The 22887-nt window shown below is 36.7% G+C and overlaps 2 protein-coding genes across 3 annotated transcripts in view; one reads left to right on the forward strand and one right to left on the reverse strand.

The window, feature by feature from the left end:
- Positions 1–2611: 2611 nt before the first annotated feature.
- On the reverse strand, positions 2612–7100 carry LOC100889186 (THAP domain-containing protein 4). The gene is made up of 5 exons (XM_003729819.3): positions 6957–7100; positions 4900–5050; positions 4068–4174; positions 3206–3309; positions 2612–2776 (listed from the first exon to the last, which is right to left on the reverse strand). The coding sequence occupies exons 1-5, from the start codon at positions 6961–6963 to the stop codon at positions 2660–2662; spliced, it is 486 nt and encodes a 161-aa protein (XP_003729867.2). The 5' UTR covers positions 6964–7100; the 3' UTR covers positions 2612–2659.
- Positions 7101–12012: 4912 nt separating this feature from the next.
- LOC105447117 (telomerase reverse transcriptase-like) overlaps positions 12013–22887 on the forward strand; it is a 29239-nt gene continuing 18364 nt past the window's right edge. Inside the window, exons 1-11 of one of the 2 annotated variants that reach the window (XM_030981348.1) lie at positions 12013–12098; positions 12734–12897; positions 13973–14093; positions 14630–14686; positions 15286–15389; positions 15968–16053; positions 16544–16786; positions 18171–18335; positions 19254–19435; positions 20391–20458; positions 21134–22368. In XM_030981348.1, coding sequence (XP_030837208.1) covers positions 12794–12897; positions 13973–14093; positions 14630–14686; positions 15286–15389; positions 15968–16053; positions 16544–16786; positions 18171–18335; positions 19254–19435; positions 20391–20458; positions 21134–22368 — 2365 coding nt within the window. In that variant the 5' untranslated portion in view covers positions 12013–12098; positions 12734–12793. 2 annotated transcript variants of the gene reach the window in all.

Raw genomic sequence — 22887 nt, forward strand, 5'->3', positions numbered from 1 at the left:
TACAACATCTTTTTTTAGACCTATCACTCAAGGCACTAAAATCTACTCCTAGATCCTGTCTCCAACAATTTTATTACAAGAACGACAGCCTCACTTTCAATACTTTCAACAATAAACATCTTATACGATAGGTTTCAAATATACTGAAAGCTTCGTATTAAATAAAAAAAAACATTAACAACCAAAGAGCATAATGATAAATTCAATCCAAACATGATTTAGTCATATTAATTTTCTCGTCGAGAATTCATATAAACGGATAATCTATTAACCACTGACTGGGTTCAAGATTGTAATGACACAAATTGATACAAAATTTTTAATCGAAAATGGGAAAAACTAAATAAATACTCGATCACGTCGAGCATCGAGCAACTTCTTTCGAAATTTCAACCTAAAGGCAATTTCAAGAGTGTCGTGTGTGATTTCTATGAAACGTCAACATTTAGGGTAGCGTTTTTCAACAGGGGTACCGTGAGGGAAATTTAGTTACATCAAAAAGTTATTTTGGAACAACATCGATTTATTCATAATTTTAGTTGAGTAATCATATAACTTATTAACCACTGACCGAGTCTAAGATTGTGATGATAAAAATTTTAATCGAAAATGGGAAAAAGTTAATGCCAATTTCAAAATTACAGTGTTTTTTTGCTCGTCGCGAGAGAAATTTAGTTACATTAACATGCACATTATTTTTGAATAGCGTCAATATCGCAAAACAAATATTGTTGAAACTGTTAGAGTATGCTGTTTCATGGTGAAGAAATAGCGATTAGCAATAAAAGTATACTTCTTCCTCGCTCGCATTATTTAGAAACATGATAATTTTAGGCCGCATTTCTGAATACCTTCATTTTTGACAACGTATACCTTATTATCGTTTTATTTGGCAGCGAGGGGCCCAAATATATTTTTATCATGTTCGGGTTACAGTATACGTCATTTTCATGTTGGCAATAGGTGACGCACACATTTGAAATCGCCCTCTCTCCCCTCTCTCTCCCCATCTACCAATAGCATTTTATTATTTTCCCAGTGATACATGCATGTAGTACATTAGGAGACAAAATTAATAAAATCAAAACTTTGTCTATTTTAATAGTAATTTAATGTGATGATAGCAGGTACAGGACAATGTTCATTGTATTGCACAAATTTGGGTTTAATCAAAACAATAAAACATTTTAAAAAACCAGTAGAGGCACAGTTTACAAAAATATGTTAAGTATTTCAAAGTAGACACAGATCTTTTTTTCAGCATATATAGAAGTGTATCAAATGAAGAAAATCAACTCTCCTTCGCTACATGGAAATGACCAGTTTAACATATCGACACTTGAATTGGCAACAATGAAAATACATTACAGGTATACAAAAATAATATTCATGATTTAGGCAAAATACAGTGTCATGTTAAACACTGAAGAAAACAAAACGGTAAAAAAAGGCTGAACATTGATCAAACAATAAGATCTATGCATAACCACTTAGGGTGTCAAAATATTCTTCAAGTAAAATGTTATGTTACATTGAGACATTAACAAATGTACAATTTTTACTTTTTGTGCTAGGATAAAATACAAAACAAAGCAATTATCAGGTAAGTGCAGTTTTAAAATTTTAACGTATCATGATAAACATGTGTTTAGGATTCCGACAAAAGAACAAAAATAATCTGTTACATAATTGTATGAACCTCATCATTGACAATCAGCTGAGTTTATAACCACACATTATTGTTCAAATAGCAAGCAAAGAACTTTAATTCAGAGTAGATAATACTCTCAATAATAATAATACCAAGTTGATTTCACAAACTGTGTAACATAATCTACAAAGCTTATACATACATTGGAATAATTCATTACAAACTTTATAATGAGCTATAAAATTGAACTTCTGTAAGTACATTACAACTTAACAAATTAGGCAATTTCTTTTTTGCAATAGAGGTAAAACCAGGATGAGACAGCTGTGGAGAGAGAGAAAATATAAATAGGTTTTACAGAAGGGTAAAATAGTAGAAATGCAGGGGAGTCTCAGGAAACAATAAGCTTAGCACTTGCATGCAGTGGCCAGAAGAAAAAAATTGCTTGGAATGGATGAGACCTAATTTTTCATGCTCTATTCTGACTTGAATGGCCAATTGTTCTGGCCTATTCAAGACCATTGGAGTCTTGATATTGATAAATATACAATCACATAGACTCACTTCCATTGTTTATTTGTTTTGGTCACAAGTTTAGCTATTTTGCCTACAGAGCAGTAATATTTAACCTAGACGGAACGAACAGAGAGAGAATGAGATAAAATGATACAGAAATGGATAATGTTATACACCAGAAGAACAGAAATCATCTTAAAAGGTACTCTCAAATATGGGAAATAAACTGAATAACAAGAAAACTTGCCTGAAACTTGTTTTGAAATATTCTGCATGTGTTTTGTCATTTCAGTCTTGTACACCATGGCCCCATAACACAAAGGTTTGCAATCAATTGCAAAATGACAATGGCCAATCAAGATCAGCGTTGCATGCACATCTTGTTCAAAAGACTGATCATCAACCAATCAGAGCAGTCATTTCAAATTTGCAATTTTTGCCTAGATCTCTTCTTCAGTTGGCAGTGCACTCTCCTCTCTATTTGAAAGTTGACTAGACTTTCTTGTAGCGAACACTCAAATGTGGTTTCAATTCTGGAGTAGTAGTAGTTGCCATAGAAACTGTCTGTTCCAGGGTGGACTCATCAATCAGCTTGAATGCCCGAGCAATCTGAAAAATGGAAAAACAGTGAAGCAATGGTACTAATTTCATGTTATAATTTTATGATCAACTGATAACACAATCTAACTTTTGAGGATGAAATTCTTAGAAAATTTAGTGTTGAGTTTAATTGAAAGCTCCTTGGTCTGCTTTTTCTTGTAAAAAGATACAGCCCACCTTGATATTAAATTGGTTTTTAAAAGAAACAGAAAATGAGAGGAAAAAGGAACATGAAATCTTCAGCAACATCCTATTAAAAATAAGAAAGCTATGAGTTATGAGCAACTCTGTGATATATATCTTGCAAGGTCCCCACATATTTGCTCAGTACTAAAAACAACAAAAAAGAAATCAGAAATGTATATTTTCCCTAGTGGATTACCAAGGTGAGATGTAGTGTTATTTTCTTTTGGGTTCTTTCTTGTTTCATGGTCTTACCTTGGTAGTATGAGGCAATGAGGCAAATGATGAATGTAGGATACCATTAGACTCTAACTGAAGTTCAGTTCCGTTCACATCGCCTTCTTCTATCTCCACAATACCTGCAAGAATATTAAAAATCATTAATCCTCATTTAGAGGGAAATCTTCAGCAGTTTTCATATCTAACCCTAACCCTAAATTCAATTCTCACTATCACCAGTACCCCCAAATGGCTGGATGTGCGACCCTTGGATGTAATTTTGAGCCACTTGCGGGACTTACATACTTTTGGTGTAGGGTGCAGGCATGTATTTCCTGTATTATATATGTGCAATATACGTATCCAAAAGCCTTTTCTGGATTTCTCTATTGACGCCTGCTACTGACTTCCTGAGATTATTTTACAAGTCCATGATTATTACAGAAGAAGAACTTAGGGAATCCCACTGCATGTCCATCATTTGTAATTGTTCTTTGTCTAATGCCGCTGCCGATTGTGCAGTGATTTCAAACTTGTCTTGCCTTCGGAGAACACATTTTTTCCAAGTCGCACTTTGTGTTGGGTTTGTTGGGTATTTCACCCAAGACACACCTCTCATCTAGGTTTTTTCATTTAATTTTTGTGTGTTATCTGCACACAGCAGATTCACAGTATCACATCATATTCCAACTGACAATTCAGTTTATAAAAATAGAAAATTGCTTAAGATATACTACAAAAATTAAAAAACAAAACAAAGACAAAGTGAAAGATAGCACCATCTAACTATTGCAATGCTTATTACAGACAGCTAGCTAGGTGAGTGTCGGCAAGCAGCCGAGACCGGATCAGCACAGAACTCGACCTACATTTAATTCAACCTCTAAAATCCACTTACCTACATTCTGAGCAGATACAAAAGCAACATGATTTGTTCCGATGTTAACCCTCAAGAAGCCACTGTCTCTGTGCTTTGGCACGTTGTCAGGAGTAAAGGAACTGAAACTGAAGGGGAAAAAGATTATCTGTCATAGAGGATTTACATGATACAAGTCACACCAGTGGTATGGCTGTGGGGAGGCGGGGGGGATGGCACATGCAGCTAGAGGGGCACATGCCCCCTAATCAGATGAAGAAGCAAAAAGGAAAAGAAGGAAAAAGATAACAGGAGAGATACAAGGTAAGAGAAAAATGGGAAATGGGGTGTTGTGATACATGACTAACGAAGTTCATTTCATTTATTTTAAAAAAAAAATCTTTCACATTTCAGTAAAAATAAATGTACCGGTATGTATATTTAAAGAATAAAACATACAAAGAGAAAATAAAAACAAACACAAATAATAATAATAATAATCATGATTCATATAGCATTTGATACTAAATACCGTCAGATATTATTACCCCCCTTCATAGGATTCATTCATCCACAATTCCAACCAAATCCCTGGGGAGTATTCCTACAATATGGTCGATGTGAGGGCATGTGGAATTAACTAACACAATCTATTCGGAACTCTGGATTCTCATTTCTCTCCTGGGTATAAGGTAGTAAATTTAGATTAATGCCTTGAAGAAATTGTATGTAATTGACAAAGGGATAGAAAATGGGCAATTAACTGAATTACTGGTATAGCTGGGGAGCCTTAACAGGAGCCTTATTTTTTGTCAAAGTTATCATTAATAGCTGAATAATTTGTTATAAACTGATTTATTGTGCATCTTTTTACCTGAAATTCAGCAAGGGTTGTCCAACATGAGTGAACTCCAACGTCTCTTTGTATTCAAATGGTTTGATGGTTGGAAAGAATCCCTTAGCCGTCTCTGATTCCCAAGTCCCTAGCAACCAAGAGAGCTGCTTCACAGCTTCATGAAGAGGAGCTGAGGGGAAGAAAAAAATTGCGATATAATCATGCTGCGATATTGAGAAACTTTGAAAAAAATTGAAATACTTGGATAGTTGGGAAGAGTCCTTTTATCATCTTTCTGTTCTGACCACTTCAACCCAAAAATATGGCGATCATGCTTTTACAACAGCCTTAAAAACTTCTTCGTCCGGGTTTTCTCTGGGCTGTGATAGGACCTTGTCTCACATGGTAGGTGCATATCTCACAATATTGGCTATTTTCATACATTACATACGTAAATATTGCTTTTATTATCTTATTATTATCTGGTTGAATTACTATTATATATCCATGCATTCTATATTCTGATACAATGTTTGTTAATGTATTATTGTTTAATAAAGGATGAACGGCGAATAGAGAATTTAACGAATAATTAAGTGCTATATAAACACTTTCCATCAATACTATTATCTAAGAGGTGATACCCAATTTGCATCTTGGTACAAGGTGCAAATCACATGGCCCGCCCCCCCCCCCCCACTCAGTGTTATTTAGGGTACGCATATGCGTGTTCCCTCCTTTTGAAAACACCCCCCTAAGTCCAGTGTGTAAAGTCAATTTTGTGTATGTACGAGCCGGACTTTGGTGCGTGGAAAGTACCCCTTTACCGGACATTTTGGGAACACACATGGTATCCCTCCGTTCACGGAGTTGGGGGGGGGGGGGGGTTGCCGGGTCACATGGTCATGGGTAGCTAATGTTTAATTGGCCGGACAAACGGTACTCAACCATCTTAGGCAATAAGTATAAGAACAGAACTAGATACTGTGGGAGGCTATTGGAAAGACTAACATTTCTTAAAGATTGGAAAAACTAATTTGAACTGAATGAACAATTTTCAAATATTCTTTTGGCTAATTGAAGGAAATATAATTAACAATACTATAACTGCTAGAGTTCATTATCATATTCAATTGTGTTTTGAGTTTTAATGTGGAAAAAATAATCAAACAAACAGTATAGAATTTGTTTGGAAATTTGATTTTCAAATTATTTTTTTCTTTGTTTTTCATATTTCTAATACTAGATGTCAACAAAATCAGTCTTGTTTATCATTCAATTGTTGAGATATAATCTCACACTTTGACATAAACCTACGACTGTTCGTTTAATCTGTATGTTACTGTACGACCAAAGAATAATAATAACTCCTTACTACGACCACCAGGGGCGGATCTAGCTTTTTGCTAAGGGGGGGGGTTTGACCAAAATAATGACGATGCAGAGCATCGTCCACGAGCCGCATAGCGGCGAGCCGATTTTTTTTGGGGTGTTTATTTGAACCCCGCAAGTGATGTTTTCCTGGCATCTATTAACACAATGGAGACCATAAAAAGCAGTGCATGATAACGTCTTTTTAAATCAAGTAACAGCTTAATACACAGTTATATCCAGCCTTTTTATCATGTGTTTGGTTAAGTTACCAGATGAGTTGAATATCTTCTCACGATATTTGCACTTGAAAGGGTTTCTCTCCAGCGTGCGTTCTTTTTTCTTTCTTTTTTTTTCTTTTTTTTTGTTTTTTGGGGCCGCCCAAGGGGGGGGGGGGTTTGAACCCCCTAACCCCCCCCCCCCCCCCCCCCGGTAGATCCGCGCCTGACCACGCCCACGACACACGGGTCCTGACAACGCTCCCACTGCATGGTCGCAGTGATTAAGCCCATGGTAATGTATCGGTCCTAGCAGAGTTCACCTCCGCTGAGCTCGTGGCCTAGAATCGGAGGGAGTTGAGCCAGGGATATGTGAGTTACAAGCCCTGGTTGAGCAATTGAATATTACGATCATGCACACACACACTTCGCATCAAACTGTAAATTGACTGTGTTTATATCATCAATTTCGCACGACAGTAGTTAATAGCTTTAGTAAAAACTTACCAGACATGATGAAGATCAATTCAGCTTCAAATTTAAAGTGTAGATCTATGTGTATGTGTTCCTCGGCCTCGCTCAGTCTTTTGTTTCGATCTAGCTAACACTGCAATACGTCACCTCCTATTCCAGGTCAGCGCGGAAACGTAGAACCCCTCGTAACGCGTAGTACAGAGTGTGTAAAAAAAAGAAGAAAAGGGTAAAGCGTATTCTAATTTCGAATAGGTGATGTTATGACAAACAAAATTCATTTTAATCAAACCATTTTTGAAGTTGGTGATTATTTTTCTGAATATTTTTGAGCAGCAGCACCAGTTTTATCAAGTAGAATGTGCATTAACAAGGCCATTTATTGACGGCGAGGGCTAATTCTCTCTCTCTGATCTCTCTCTCTCTCTCTACTCTCTCGACTTCTCTCTCTTCTCCCACATCCCCCTCTCTCTTGTGTACTTATTAATGAATAAGTATCTTTCAAAATTTGCTCCAACAAGGCTCCACCACGTTTGCTAAATTACTAATCGGAATTCTGTACTTTAGAACAAAAAAACACATAAAACAAAAACAACATACCGGTAGATGAAATCATTAGAAAAAGTAATACATTTATTTTATTTCGTTATTGGCAAATCAACTACATGTACATGTACAAGGTGTCATACACAAAACATATATACAAAGACCATTTTAATACAAGTTTCATAAAGTAAGTGGTCACATTGAATAATTCTTAGGTTTTTTTAAATGAAACTATTGCAGCATTATCTCCAATTTTCAGTGCGGTACATGATACAATTATTGTACAACAAAAGATATCTATCATCTCCAATAAAAAAGAAGATAATACATATTATACATTTCGCAAAGTATTTTTTAATCAAGAATAATAACTCTAGGAGGGAACATCTGTTAAAGAATTTCGTTCGCAGTGGGGGGGGGGGGGGCATGATCTGGAGAATATGTTAGTTTGGCTGATGCACCTTTAAACATAATTTCCTCTAAAAAGTTAGAAACCCCAATAAACAGTCATAATCCAAAATAGGAGAGGGTGAGAGGTACGTCAGTTCACAGAGATAAAATATTCAAGTAAGAAATAAATAAAAAGTGAGATACAAAATAATGTAAAGGACGATCGATAAGAAGGAGAGAGAAAAAGAGATATGCTTTATAAAGGTACAAAACTACCATCAGATAAAAGGGAGCAAGGAGATGGAGGGAAAAAAAGGGGGAACAGAATATAAGTAAAGTATTTACCAAGACAAAAAATAAACAGAGAAAATGTAAGTATCAGAGAGAGATTAAAAACGTATATTTTTAATCTCTCGTCTTATCACTCCTCTCTAACCAAACAGTGGTTACAATACTTTCTTGTAGCAAACACTCAAGTGTGGTGTCAACTCTGGTGTTTTGACTGTTGCCATGGAGACTTCCTGTTCCAGGGTGGATTCATCAATCAACTTAAATTTTAGAGCAACCTGAGATTATGGAAAAGTGATAAAATCATTTATTCAAGAAATCCTTTAAGTTTGAATCAACTTTACCGTCTTCACTCGCTTTTCACCCCATTCTCCGATCCAGTTTTGAATACCCCCCCCCCCTCCAACCATCATCTTTATTTTCCCTTATAAATTCATTCGAAATCCCTCTAATCCTCTCATTGCTTATATTCTAAATAAAATATGACTGAGACAACCTATAGACAACCTATTCCATTAAAAAATGACAACAATCACATACTAGTTCTAGTCGCCTATCCCCTCATCTAGTGAGAAAAGGAAAAAAGGAAGATATAGGAGAAAGGTCATTTTAAAAGAGTCCTTTCTTGAGGACCTAACACTCCCCTGCTTGTCCACTTTGATCTCTCTCATTTTACCCATTGAGCTAAACTAAACATTACCTGCATTAATTCATAAAGGCTTGTTTACATTTTGCTGCATTAAACCATGTGTTTTATTACGTGTACTTAAGCACACTATACTTCACGTTTGTATCTTATAACACATAGATAAGTGAGCATCCATAGGATCTTTGTTGCACAGCCACTTTTTTCGTCCTCACTTGCTACTCATTTAGTACATGAAAAATAGCTGGCCAATAGTAAATCCCCATGGTTTACCGAGGCTTATGTGAACAAGCCTCTAGATGGTGATCTCCTACTTTCTTGTACGTACCTTTGTAGTGATTGGTAGGTCGGTGTAAGACATGTGATGTAGTCCCTTAGACTCTAGATGAAGCTCAGTACCAACCACCTTCCCTTCCTCTATCTCCACAATACCTGCAGGGACACACCAATATAATCAAAATAATGAAGTGTCAACTATACTTCAAGAATCTATCTTCCAATGAGACTGGGATCATGACTTTACTAGCTCACTACAGTCACCCCACCCCAACTAATCTGTATGAAGATAAGTTTAAGTAGATTCATGAACAAAAGCATATTAAAAAGAGGGCAATGGGGGGGGGGGGGGGGGGGCTCATTAAAACAATTTTTGGGATATTATTTTTTTATTTTTAAATTATTATGATGATGATGATGATTATTATCATTATGAATATTATTATTACGATTATTACTATCATTATTATTTTTCATTATTTCTTTCTTTCTTTCTTTCTTTCTAGATATATATATATATATATATATATATATATATATATTTCGGGGGGGGGATGTATTCTACCAGTATTTTAGATTATATTTTCAGGAAGGGGTGGGGGTATGTATTCTACCAGTATTTCAGATTTTATTTTCAGGAACGGGTTGGGGGGGGGGGGGAGGGAGTGCACCCATGCAGTGTGAAGTTGTATTTTGCATTCAATATCCACCTAAGAACATTATATCATGCGTATGTGAATGGTTTCTAATTGATTTTATTGTTCTAAGTCATGGTAAACAACAAATCAAACTTCCTTCCTCTGTGACCAATGGGACAACTTTTGAGTGATGCCCTATACCATGCAGGGCTGATCAACATAACTCAAGAAGATCAAGATCAAAAACTCAAATTTACCAATATTCATAGCTACCATAAAGGCAACGTGATTTGTTCCAACATCAACCCTCAGAAATCCACTCTCTCGATGCTTTGGCTCATTTTCAGGCGTGTAAGCCCCTGACCTGAAGAGACAAAAATGGGTTTTAACTTTTATCAGTTATTTATTTTTAGCATTCTATGACAATAATATCCCCAGGACTATAATTTCCTGGACATTTACCCTGGTACTTACCATCACGTAGACACAAAAAACGCCCCCCCCCCCAAGAAAAAGCTCCATATTGATGGTGCTACATAATCAAGGGGTCAATCACTTCGGAGGTTTAGAGATAAATGTCCTTCTTCCTCTTCTTCTTGAGACACTATGTCTACATAAGCCCCGCTCATGACAGGGTGCAAGATCTGGCCTTAATTGGCATTGAACCTTTACACATCTTTGGGAGTACAGGATTCTGGTAGGAGGGAGGAGCAGACAAAAGGGTGTTTTATAATCTTTGACAAAATAATATGAACTCAAGTGTATTATTAAGGCTCTCACAGGTTGCTGCTAAATTTCTTGAAATGAATTATATTCCTACTTGAAATTCAGCAAGGGTTGTCCGACATGAGTGAACTCCAACGTCTCTTTGTATTCAAATGGTTTGATGGTTGGAAAGAATCCCTTAGCCGTCTCTGATTCCCAAGTCCCTAGTAACCAAGAGAGCTGCTGTACGGCTTCATGCAGAGGAGCTGTACAAAGATAAATGTCGTAATATGATGCAAATTAAATTTGCTTGAAATGACAATATTGATTTACAAATCTTAAGGTAATTTAGCGAATGTTGCATTATGACATTAGTGTTGTATAATACCCACTGGAAGAAAAGTACTAGAAAAGTATATTAGAACTATATGTACCTGTTCCATATTGCCTTATCTGAGAGACAGTTCGAGGGATATGTCTGAGTAGAACTTTTGCTCCTGCAATAAATTAGAGAAATGAATTAAATAAGTTCTTTATCACAAATATTTGTTTAACTGCATCTACTTTTTTCGGGGGGGGGGGGCGGGAAAAAAAATCATACTAGGCCTATCCTAGCTTTTTGTTATGCGATCCATGCATCCCTAACTTTAAAAAATAAAGAATACAAAAAATATATATATACCCCCCCCCTCCCCATATATGTATACATGTTTATACACCCACATGAACTAAATTATATATCCATGTTTATATACCCCCATGAACTAAATTATATATATATACATACATTGTTCGGTTCGTAGACTTTTCAGCTGACATGAAATATTGACTATTCTAGGTGAATTATATCATAACCATAACAATGTTCACTCCATACAGAGCCATGCAAGTCAATGCCAGATAATATAACTCTGTCAGGAAGCAGCTGGTCTGCTCATCTCCGCTAACAGCGCTATAATAATCATATAAAACTTACGAGCTCCAGACATGATCAATCTAGTCTAATCTGAATTTACAAATGATTCCGAACGCGAACAAAAGCTGCATATGAGCCAAACACTAACAGTAACTTTTGAAATACCATAGGCGTAGCATATAAGCATAGCCAGGCTAGGTCATTGGCTAAGTCACGAGCATGTATTTATGGACCATAGTACAATGTACATTTTAATCAAAGGCCATCGCATCCCAGGTAGTGCAGTTCCGATTTCACGTGAACTTGTACTTTGACACACATGTGCACAAGGCCAGGGTGTGTATGCAAAAGAAAATGAAAACAACTAGATCGTTTCATATATTATTATTCAAAATATTTTCAACATCGATATTCAACATTGTCTTTTATTCGATTTTGACTCTTCTTAACACCTCACTTTTCAATAGAGAAGCTAATTTAAAGCAAATTATTATTATTATTATTATTATTTTATTACACACCCTGATTTTTCTGTCAGTTAGGGGATTTCCCTTGTTGTGCATGCGCGCGTACGTTTCCTTCCGGTATACAGTCGTAAACAACACTAGTGCGTCTCATTCACACGTACGTAAACAACACACGTGCACGGTATTTACTGATAAAACTCTCTTAGAGGTCTAGACCTATGTGAATACGTGAGCATGCAGTTCAATTTCAGATTTTCGGGAGAAGTTAACTGCAGTGTCTTTGTTATGGTTGGAGTGGTATATGAGGTGAGTATACGTAGTAGATACAAATACTTTACTTACTTTACTTTAAAACACGATGTTGTAGGTCTAAGCCTGTTCATCGATCCAGGATTCTTCCGTAATAAACATAATAATAAACATGCACAAAGACACATCTGACAATGACATGGTCTGTGTCTTAGTTACTTGACTTGAATTGAACTAGAACCGTAGTACTAGTAGAAGTAGAAGTTGTAGGCCTAGATCTACGTAATAAGTTATTGAACAAGTTGAACAATTTGACTTTTTTTAGTTTTAGTTTTAGTTTGAGATCTAATCTAATTGTACCGAGGAGCTCCTATCTCCTTGAGTAAACACATGCTCATGCATCTGAGCTGAAGCAGGCGAGTCTGGCAAGGCTAGATCAAAACTAATTTACTCATATTCATGCATGTTTTTATCTTTTACTTGAGAAATTTGTTTTGCTTTGTTAGCTGCGTACTATTAAGTTATGTTCTTGTGATGTTCACCTTCAATTCCTCGTTTTGCAATATAGTCTAGCTAGATCTACCAAGTAAAAAATTGTCAAATCACTGCATATATAGTACAAGTACGAGCAACTCAAATTGATCCATTGATGTGTTTCAATCAAGTTAGATTTTTCTTCTTCTTCTTCCAAGGAAAGTGCTGCTTCAAGGCCTTGAAGATTGCGTACTGTGAATGTGATTCAACAGCTGAACATGGATATCCTGGAGAGATTCTTCCCAAGAGTCTCGTGTCTTGAAGACTTCCTTAGAGATCTGAATGGATGTCCACCTCTCTGCATCCCCAAAGACAAGGCTGGGTATAGGAATCTAGACTAAGAAAGTTAGAGCACTCTAAATTTAGGACAGAATACTTCAGGTTTAAATCATTTTAGCTTACAAATGCATGATAATGTATCAAAAGGAAATGGAAAGATCTTCATCAGACAGTATGGCTCGAATTCACAAAGGAGGTTTGTCGACAAACCAAGGTTTATATACGTGATATGACACGTTTTTTACAAACCTGGTTGTAAAAATGCGTCGAAACGCGTCAAATGATGCACGAAAACCAAGGTTTGTCGACAAACCTCCTTTGTGAATTTGGGCCTATGTGGTTGTGGGTTGAAGAAAATTCAAATCTAGGAAGGCTTACTTCGACATCAGGTCATCGTGTCCGGTCGGGTCGGGTTACACAAATTTTTGTGAAACAAAAGCAGAAGATTGAGTGAAGATGCAGATTGACTTTTTGTAGATTTGCCATAAGTTTTTCACAAGGTTTCTGGAAAATTGGGACAAACCATTAGTAGATGCATGAGAGGCGTTTATTTCACAAACATTATCCCCGACATTTGGTGAATAAAGGGGCATGTTTTGACGAAAGGTTGGGTAACGTGACTACACGACCCGACACCATGACCTGATGATTCAAAGTAAAGTGGCTGAAAATATACCAGTATTTTGTACACTTTTCTTTAACCATGGTTCCATGTGAAAATACCTGATTTCCCATGGAAGTGAAAGCAACCAGAATATAATGAAATAAACTAATTTTCTTGTGTTTTTCAACATGAGCGATGTTAAATCATACTTGCATTGCAGTTCAAAATTATGATTTGTGAGTTTATTTATGTTTCATTCATCTTAAAATTAACTTAACTTATGTTTTCTTTCAATTGACCATTTCTTGTAATTTTTTTAACCGATAATACTTGGGAGATATTTTAATATTTTTCTCATCAAATATTTTTAATTCTGTAAATGAATATTAAGATCATAATCATTTTGCTAAATGATTAGCAATCTAATTAATCTAATAATGGATAGTGGATATTCAAAGGCTTGTAGAATGTTCATCTTGTTGCATTTGCTTGTCATTTTTCTCTCTCCTTGAAGCTACCGAGCCTTCCTGCAGTCGACTCTCGTAGGAATCCCATCATGTCATATTAGCTATCAAGGGCCATTGGATTATACACAGCATTCTGATCATATGGAAGTTATCAACCGAGTGTTGTTGGTAAGTTGACAATTTTGTCAATAAGATTTTCAATACTGGTTTAAAAGTTCTTATATCACATCCAAAAGAACAGATTATCTGTAACAGTTTAGATGTCTAGAGTTTAGACATCTTTCTCACTTTTCTGATCATCAATAGTTGTTGTTTTCGCGATTACTGCGCCGTACTGCGTACTTTAGGACGACTTTTAATACTTCAACTAGTTGTATGGTTTCGTTTGGCCATAATCCAGGATTCTCTTGCCCATAATTAAAGGAGAGTCTGAGTTTGCAGGTCCAAAGAATTGATGAACAAGTAAAAAAAAAAAAAAAGCTATGGGGTGGGGTGGGGAGAGGGTATAATAAAGCCTCATTTATGGCTTAGGAAATTTGCTGACGAAAAATAAGTGTAATGTAAATGAACTGAAACCTGTGTGTATAAAGATGTCTTGATAGAAAAAGGAAAACAAGTGATCTTTATATAGCCTATAGGTTCCTTTAATACCAGTTTCAGTGATGGATGTATTGATTGATTGTGTATTCCTATTTTACTTGCAGAGACTGCAACACCAAGGAAAAGGAGGAAAGAATGTCCTACTGAACGGTTTTACTTCTGTGAGTAAAATAATGTGCATTTGTTTTGTCTGTTAAGTATGAAATTAAAGGCTGCTGTTGGAATTCCAATAGACTAGCGACAGAATGGATGCTACTGTAGCATCTTTAACAGAAGTATCTTTGTCATTCATATCCAGTGAAAAATGGTGATTAGTGGCGCAAATCGGATTGTCGTATGGCTCTCATAGCTTTTGTCATGCGCATGGGTTTGATTCCTGCGCTGAGCAGACAGAAATGCAAAAATGATTTTCGCCGTGTTGTATGTAAGTGTGCCCCTCCCCTCTGTTCTTAATGCAGGCTCAGGTTCAGGGGAACACTCTCCGTTCCTCAGACTAGAACGTTAACTGGAGGCCCGAGTGTAGGAGAGTTGCACTCTATGCATGTTAATGTGCTACACTTCTCGCAAAGAGTAGGGTGTAAACTCGGGGCTTAGTGTGGCTGCATTCAAAACTGGTAATGTTTCTACAAATCTTCCTGATAGGCTGCATAGCCCTTTGAAGATTAACAGAAGAAGAATTAATGTACCCCCTTTTTGGGGGAATTTGTCTTTATGAATATATATACAGTATGAGAAATGTTGAATTTTTAAAAATTGGCAGTGGAGATCAGAAGGTGATTATGCAGGGATCCTTCCTTCGATAAATGTTCCGAACAACAACAGTAACCAACTCAGGATACCATTCTGGAGCAAGCTGCTAAGCAGGTAACAATGATTATTATCATCATCTTAATCATCGTCATAATCATCCTCCCCCTTCTCCTCATCATCCTCATTATCATCCTTCTTATCATCATCATCATCATCTTCACCAACTTTTGTTTTCTTTTTTTTTTATGGCAAAATACATATTTTTTTGTTATACAGGGGTTGTATAGAAACATATTTTGATTTAAATTTTATTGAGGGAAAATATAAATTCTGATAATTTTTGGTACAGAGCCAATGGGAGGTGGCCTAGCAAGATACATCACAGAGTTGCCAATTTGTGTTTGATTGATTTTTTTGTTTTCAGTCAGAATTTGCCCCAACTTTCACTGACCAGTTCCTCTCATTTTTCTGCTTCAATTAAAACCAACGTAATATCAGGATGAACTTCCCTTTAAAGGCAGTTGTAACTATTGTCCTGCAGGTGGTTTTCCAAACGGGAGAGATGAAAGCAATGAACAAGCAGAAAAATCTCAAAGAAGGCCTCTTCCGTATTTTGCTAATCCTATACATCATCAATAAATTGTTGTGTAGGTGGAGATTTAAATGCCAGTCTGTTTGTGTCGTTTTTTTAGAATTGGAGATGAGTTGATGATGCACATTCTGGAGAATCTGTCTATTTTTGGTGCAGCTCCACCATCCTGCTATATTCAACTTACAGGTGAGAAACAATGGGCTTTATTGAATGTGGCTGTTTTTAGAAACATGTCTCTACAACTAATTTAATAATGCCTACCATGAGAAACTTTAACTGGTGTTTTTAAAAACCGATGGGATTGGGGTATGATTTGTTCTAGTTATTATATATATATTTATATTTTTCTTTCAATAACAAAAATTATAAAAATTATTAAAAAAATTATTTAAAAAAAAAAATTGGCTGCCGTTTTAACTGTATATTGTTGTAGATTAGAAAATAATATCTCTGTATTAGTCACTGTAATAACATAGTTTTTATACACTTGTAAAGGACTTTTTTCTTTTGATTTTATTGGGTATTGAATTGGCTGGCTTGATGCTTGATATTATTTAATATAATTAGTTTACGATACAAGCCAGTCAAATCAATCAGGGAACATTACTTTCAGCATTCAGTTAAGCCAGCCCTGTTTCCACTTAGATTCCAATGCACGTTTGATGATTTTCTACAGGTACCCCACTGAGTATGTTGATATCCTCCTTACCAACCAACACACCAAGTCCTGCCAAAACATCCACAGTTGAACAAAGGTTCAAACAGCGGAGAAAGAGTTTCCAAGTTAAGGATGCTGCCAAAGGAGGGAAGGTTGATCGATGCGATGGTGACGGAAGGAAAGTTCACGGAAAGAGGAAGAGAGATGAGGATGCAGGATGCAACCAGGGAGATGCCAATGTTGCCAAATTCCGAAGAGGAGGTTAGTTTATAAATCAATCTTATCTTGTCTGTTCCTACCGATATCAGAAATGTGAGAGGAATAAATTTTCAAGAGCAAAATCTGATTTATATAGTGCATTTATAATGATTAATCTCTCTACATAATTGCTCGTTTGATACACATGTAATTTTGTAAGATTATTCATATCAGATATTTGCCTTTCACAGACTACACATGCAAATGGTGACATTGCACTTAAACACACAATATATATTAAAGAATAAATAATAGAATTTAGAAAGAAAAAAAATAAAATGGGGAACAAAAGAAGACAATGGGATATGCATCCAGAGATGTTTATATGTGTGTATATAACATAGCAGAGGGGTCAGCTCCCCTCATGATAAGAATTGGTTTGTTTATAGCGATCCGGGATCAAGTTCACTTCCGATGAGTTTAGTTACTTTTTTCCATCGCTAGTTTTCACCAAGGCGATGATTTTTTCATCATGTGTCTAGGCAGACTCCATATTGGAAGACTGATAGGTTTTCTTGTACATACTTGCATTTTGTGGGTTCAAATCCTCTTGCATCGTTATTCCAGTATTTTTCAACTTCTTGCGTGCCTTGATGATTTTGTTGCGTTTCCGATAGGTACAGAGTTTGACAATGATGGACCGCGGCCGTTGTCCAGTGCACTTCTCTCAGTGCGATGAGAACGGTCGATATCATTACGCATTAGGGGGTGTGAAGTTTTGTGTTGCTGATGTCGCAGATCAGCTGATCTGTGTCTTCATTACCATTTTCTTGAACACCAAAAATGCGCAATGATGAACGCCTCAAGTATTGCTGTAGATTGTTTGTTGCCATCTCTAACTCCTGAAGTTTGTTTCCCTTCTTCTGTAATTCTTCCTCTACCTTCTTCAATCTGTGTTCCCTGTTATCTATTGTGACTTCAAGGTCATGAATTCTACTCTCATTGCGCTCAATCATTTGTTGTAGTTTCCCAGATGTTTGATCAGCGATTTCTTTCGCAATAGATCTAGCAATTTCCTTAATCTGTTGCAAGGATTTGTCCGTCTGAAATAATTCAATGATGACCTCACTTACACTTACAGCACTCACTGAATTGGAACAAGTTGAAGGCCTAGACATTTCAATGAAGAACAGACAAGCAGGTGGCACAAATATGTGATGTCTATAGTCTAATCTGATGAACAGCGACTAATAAAATAATTGTTGATTTTACTTTCAGTGTACACTGTATTCAGCTTATTGTTTGTCTGTTAAGTAAAGTACCCATTGAATTACAATCCATTTTGGTCTTAACAAAACTTGCCATTTTTAAGATCCCCTGTAACTTAGAGGCACTCATTCTTGTTAGATGGTTCCAATAATTCACATTTCTGGTTATACTATTCCAGAGCAAGGGATGAGGCAGCCTACACATAGGAAAGAGGCTGAGAATCGTGAAGAATTTAAGAAAGATCCCAAGGTTCTTGAGAGCATGATCACAGGACTGGAGAGAAGCTATTACATTCTAAATGCGTGCTATTCAAGGACTGCGGGACGGACTTTACTAAAACACGGTGAGTCATCAAGAAAAGTGTCAATGTTGATGATTGATCCCTTCTCCACCAATAAAAGTTGATAATAAATGAACATTTAAAGCTTGTTCACATGAGCCATTGCAAACTGCGGTGGTTTACCAAGAATTTTTTTTTCTTCAGCGTAATGTGTTCACATTTTTGTAGACCTTTGCTGCACACAATTTCTTTCTTCTTCCCCACTTTCCATTCATTTAGTACACAGAAAAGAATGCCTCAAATTACTTCATGCTTCACGTTTTTGTAGGACCTTTGCTGCATGCAGTTACTTTTTTCATCCCCACTTTCCATTCATTTAGTACACAAAAAGAATATTGTAAATTACTGCAATATGTGAACAAGCCTGTATTAGGAAAATCTTTTAGGCCTAATCCATTAGATTTGATGTATGACACTTATTTGATTGACGATTAATATGCTTTCAATTTCTCTCAATAGTCAAATTCCAGTCTTCAGCCCTGTACCTGACAATTAACCTCATCCTATCACCATAATAAATTCCCTGGTGCACAGTGGCGCCGATATATGGGATCATGAGTTGTTTTGGATTAATAGTTGGTTTGGTTTGATGGTTTGTTTAACCGGACTGTTAAGAAAGCATGTGTATGCTTGTAAATAAGCAATCAGTGGACCAATGGCTTTAAATCCTCTTTGAAGGACTTGGTAATGAGAATTAATGCCTTACCAGAGGGAGCTAGCGCGTCAACTTGGTTTCAAACCCGCGACCTCCCAGTTACGAGACAACTGCTCTACCACTGAGCCATCAGGCAAAGCCCTTTAACCTAATTGAGAATCCAATCACTATCCAAGCCCTAATCCTTCATCATCATGATCCTATGATAGTATGATATACATCTACAACTGTATCATTAAAGATAAATCTGTTCTATGAATATTCAGATCTCATTTCCAAGCTACCTGCCTCAAACAGCGGTGCCCAAATGCTGACGCAACACATCTTCAACTCTCCTCACAGTAGTGCAATGGCCCCTGGGAAATATGACAAGACTGTAAGTTATGACGGGAAGGGAAAAGGTGAAATTGGCCTGCAAGGAGATGACAAAGGCAGGAAGAGAAAAAAGGTTAGATATGTCGTGAGACTTGATCATTCATTCATTCATTCGTTCAAGGTTTTTACTTAGAAAAAAACATACATTGTACATCAATGTACATGCTGCAGCTAAAAAGATAAAATGTATGTGTTTACAATGATCAAGGATACATATAAATAGGAAAGAATATCCATTCACAAAACATATCTACATTATCGTAAATGAAATCATGACAGATGAAATAGTCGTCTGGTTAAAAAGACAACTGTTCATATATACAAATAAAAAGATTGGGTTTGAAAAGAAAAACTTAAAACAATCAGTGATTATTAAGAAGATCAATAAAATATGGTATTGCACTTTGTTTAAAACGAGAGGTTATGCATTTATATTGACTATACTTCTCTTTATTTCGTAATGACATGCCAACAATTTTTCATTCAGGAATCCAGCCTTTGCATTGTGGGTTATTAATTAGAGATTCAGCAAAAACAAAACATAATTTTTCAGAAGTTTGATTTTATATTTCACTCCTATATTCCTAAGTTCCAATATCCCACAATTTTTGGATACTCCCATAGGTGTACGAGGATGGGGTGGGATGGGGGCTTCATTTGTAAAGTTCCGATAAGAGGGCAGCTAGGTGCCAGAATATCCATTATATATGGGCATGAGATGCTCAAATAGTCTTATATTCTGGCAGGAGGTGCCCGGATATGTTATTTCTTTAATTCTAACAAAGAAGGTGTCAAATATTTTGCAGGAAATTTAAAAACTGAAAAGTTCAAATTTGGGCATAGGGGATCAGCCCCCCCCCCCCACACACACACAATGTCCATACACCTATGGTTATCCCTATGGTTATCCTATGTTCTGATATCTCTACATGTATGTTCAAACGTAAGCTACATGATTAGGCGAAAATTCCTTAATCTTGATTTATTTTGAAATAAGAAAAACATGTTATTTTTATCTATCGGAATAGCTCCAACGCACCTGTCGCCGTCTGATCAAGGTTCAAGCTTTACTCAAGACTTTCCTCACTCAGCATAGGTGAGTATACTTCATGTGTATGATGTAAAAAAGATAGATATATGTAATACAACCACTCTCCTTAGTACCTCACACTGATCAAAATGTATGCTCCTACTTTAGGTACTCATTAAAGTCTATCTGCACTACTTCAAGTTTCAAGTTTCAAGTTTTTATTTATTTCACTTTATCAAAAATAACACAATTGAACATAATGAACAATGGTAATTATTATAACTAAACATACAATATAGAAAACATAATGTACATGATAATAGTTATAACAGAAAATACAATCATATAAATCAATTAGTAAAGTGGGGTATCTACTAAAAAGCAAAGCTTGTATTATGTAGGTCCCGGTTCATAGGTTTGTGTATAAATAAGGGTATTTGATTTACAAAAGCATATGATTACACAAGGGTTATCTTTAAGTGACACATTTTACTATACATATCGTAAACAATTGAAAAAAAGGAAGAGTTCTGTGCTTTCCTCAGCGTAAACAAATATATATATATAGCAAACAATGCCTAAGCGGTGCCGTTGGTCCCCCATGATCCCCTTTTTCTTATGTTAATTAAGAGCTGATTTGATGCGATAACCACCTGTCAGTGACCATGGCAGGGTGGTCTAATCCATCCTGGCCATACTAGTGCAGACAGGCTTTAAAGAAAACAATATTTTTTTCTTCAGGAAACTCAAGCTCAACAGCATCCTAAACCACCAGTGCCCTCTGAATCTGCCTCAAGACAGCCCACCCTCAGACCATACCAACACCAGTCATCAGGAGTGCTCCACAGGAACACTGGGTCAAAGGTCACACACCAAGAAGACATCACTACCTCCACCATCTTCTGGTGAATGTGCGTCTTGTGAGAAAAGCCTGGCAGAGCTACGGGAAGAAAGTATGCTTGAGGGTTATTCACCGAAGGTGTTTCACCGGAAGAGGCCCAAACAGAGCGTTCTAAACAACACACAGGTATCATCGGTAAAGCAGTTTGATGGAACAAGGATGGAGGAGAGCGTGATACAAGTAGATGATGGAAGAGGAGGAATAGAACAGAGGAGAAAAGATGATGGTAGAAAAGGATCAACAAAGAAGGTAGGAGAGAGTATCAGAGAGGGGCTGAGGGACAGAGTAGGCCTTGGTGGAACTGAGGAGAGGGTAGGTAATGTCAGAAGAAAGAAGAAAGGAGAAATGGTAAAGTCTACCAAGGCCCAGTCCACCACTGATGAGAGAAAATTTGATGAGAAGAATGGGCACTCCAAAAGCCATCCAGGTTCCACAAAGGACTTTGATGTGTCCCAGTCTCGAAGTGTTAGGATGGAGATGGATGAAAATGCTACCAGCTCCACTGCAGGTGATGTCCTCCAAGAGACAGACAGTATTCCATCTCAACCTCACATGAGGTTAAGAAGGGAAACTAATACAGAGACTGAGACAGGGGTGGGGTTGCCTAGTGGCGAAGTCACTGTAGACAATGATGATGATGATACCTTGACCGTTTCAGGCAAAATCCTGTCTCAACCTGATAAGAGGTTAAGAGGAAAGACCAACATGAGGGCTAAGAGAAATACACTGCTGATTGGTGATGGTGTCCAGAGAGAATCCCAACGTGACAGGAAGATACAACGCAAGTCTAAAACTAAAACAGGGAGGCAGTTGCCTAGCGATACAGCTGCTCCAAGTGACCATCCCAAGAGGAATGAGACTCCAGATAGCATGCAATTCCAACTGAAGAGGAAGATGAAAAAGACGACTGATACCAAGGACAAGCCAAGGATGCGATTGCCTAACGATGCAGCAACTCTGATCAAGATGAAGACAGATCCATGGCAGGTCTGTCTTTTTCTGCGGCAGGTTCTTCTCAAGGTTGTCCCAGATGAGCTTTGGGGAAGTGTGCACAACAGGAATGTCTTCCTCAAAGGTTTCTAAAACTGCTTGGTTGCTTTTCTTTTTCCCCCCTTCTTTTCCTTTTCTATGACAGCTGTCATTTCATTGTATGTTTGTATATAGTTTAAAACAGGAAAACATTTTATTCAAACTCCAAGTGATCATTATGTAAAACGTATCAACAAACTGCAGCAGGGTGATTATGTACATATACCCTTAAAACACAGTAGTTAACTTGTTTAGCCCTTAGTTTGAAATTGTATTCCTCTGTTGTTAATGATATTTTTTGCATATAATGGAATCGTATATCGTTACCGTTACCTTTGACAGCCAATCAGCGCTCGTTATATTTGCGCCTTGTTCTTTTTAGTTTCCGTTTATATTGATCGATTTCGGCTTTCTGTTTCATTCTTGCATTTTACTCTGATGAGTGCAAGTCAAAAAGCTTAAGTTATGGCTCTCTTCAACGCTATTCTCCGATTTTGTAGTACTAATCATCTTTTCAATCGTGTATCAGATAAACAATTTTCAATTATTGCTGATAATTTAGGAG

Source organism: Strongylocentrotus purpuratus, unplaced genomic scaffold (genome assembly GCF_000002235.5).
Source record: "Strongylocentrotus purpuratus isolate Spur 01 unplaced genomic scaffold, Spur_5.0 spur5_scaffold_12, whole genome shotgun sequence".
Taxonomy (NCBI): domain Eukaryota; kingdom Metazoa; phylum Echinodermata; class Echinoidea; order Camarodonta; family Strongylocentrotidae; genus Strongylocentrotus; species Strongylocentrotus purpuratus.

Bases quoted from the DNA above. Each gene is read 5' to 3' on its own strand.
- LOC100889186 (XM_003729819.3), bottom strand. The intron at 4,175-4,899 runs GTAAAAAGATGC...TTTCCCCTTCAG, and splicing joins CAACCCTTGCTGAATTTCAG to TTTCAGTTCCTTTACTCCTG. The intron at 2,777-3,205 runs GTAAGACCATGA...TCCATTTTTCAG, and splicing joins CATTGCCTCATACTACCAAG to ATTGCTCGGGCATTCAAGCT.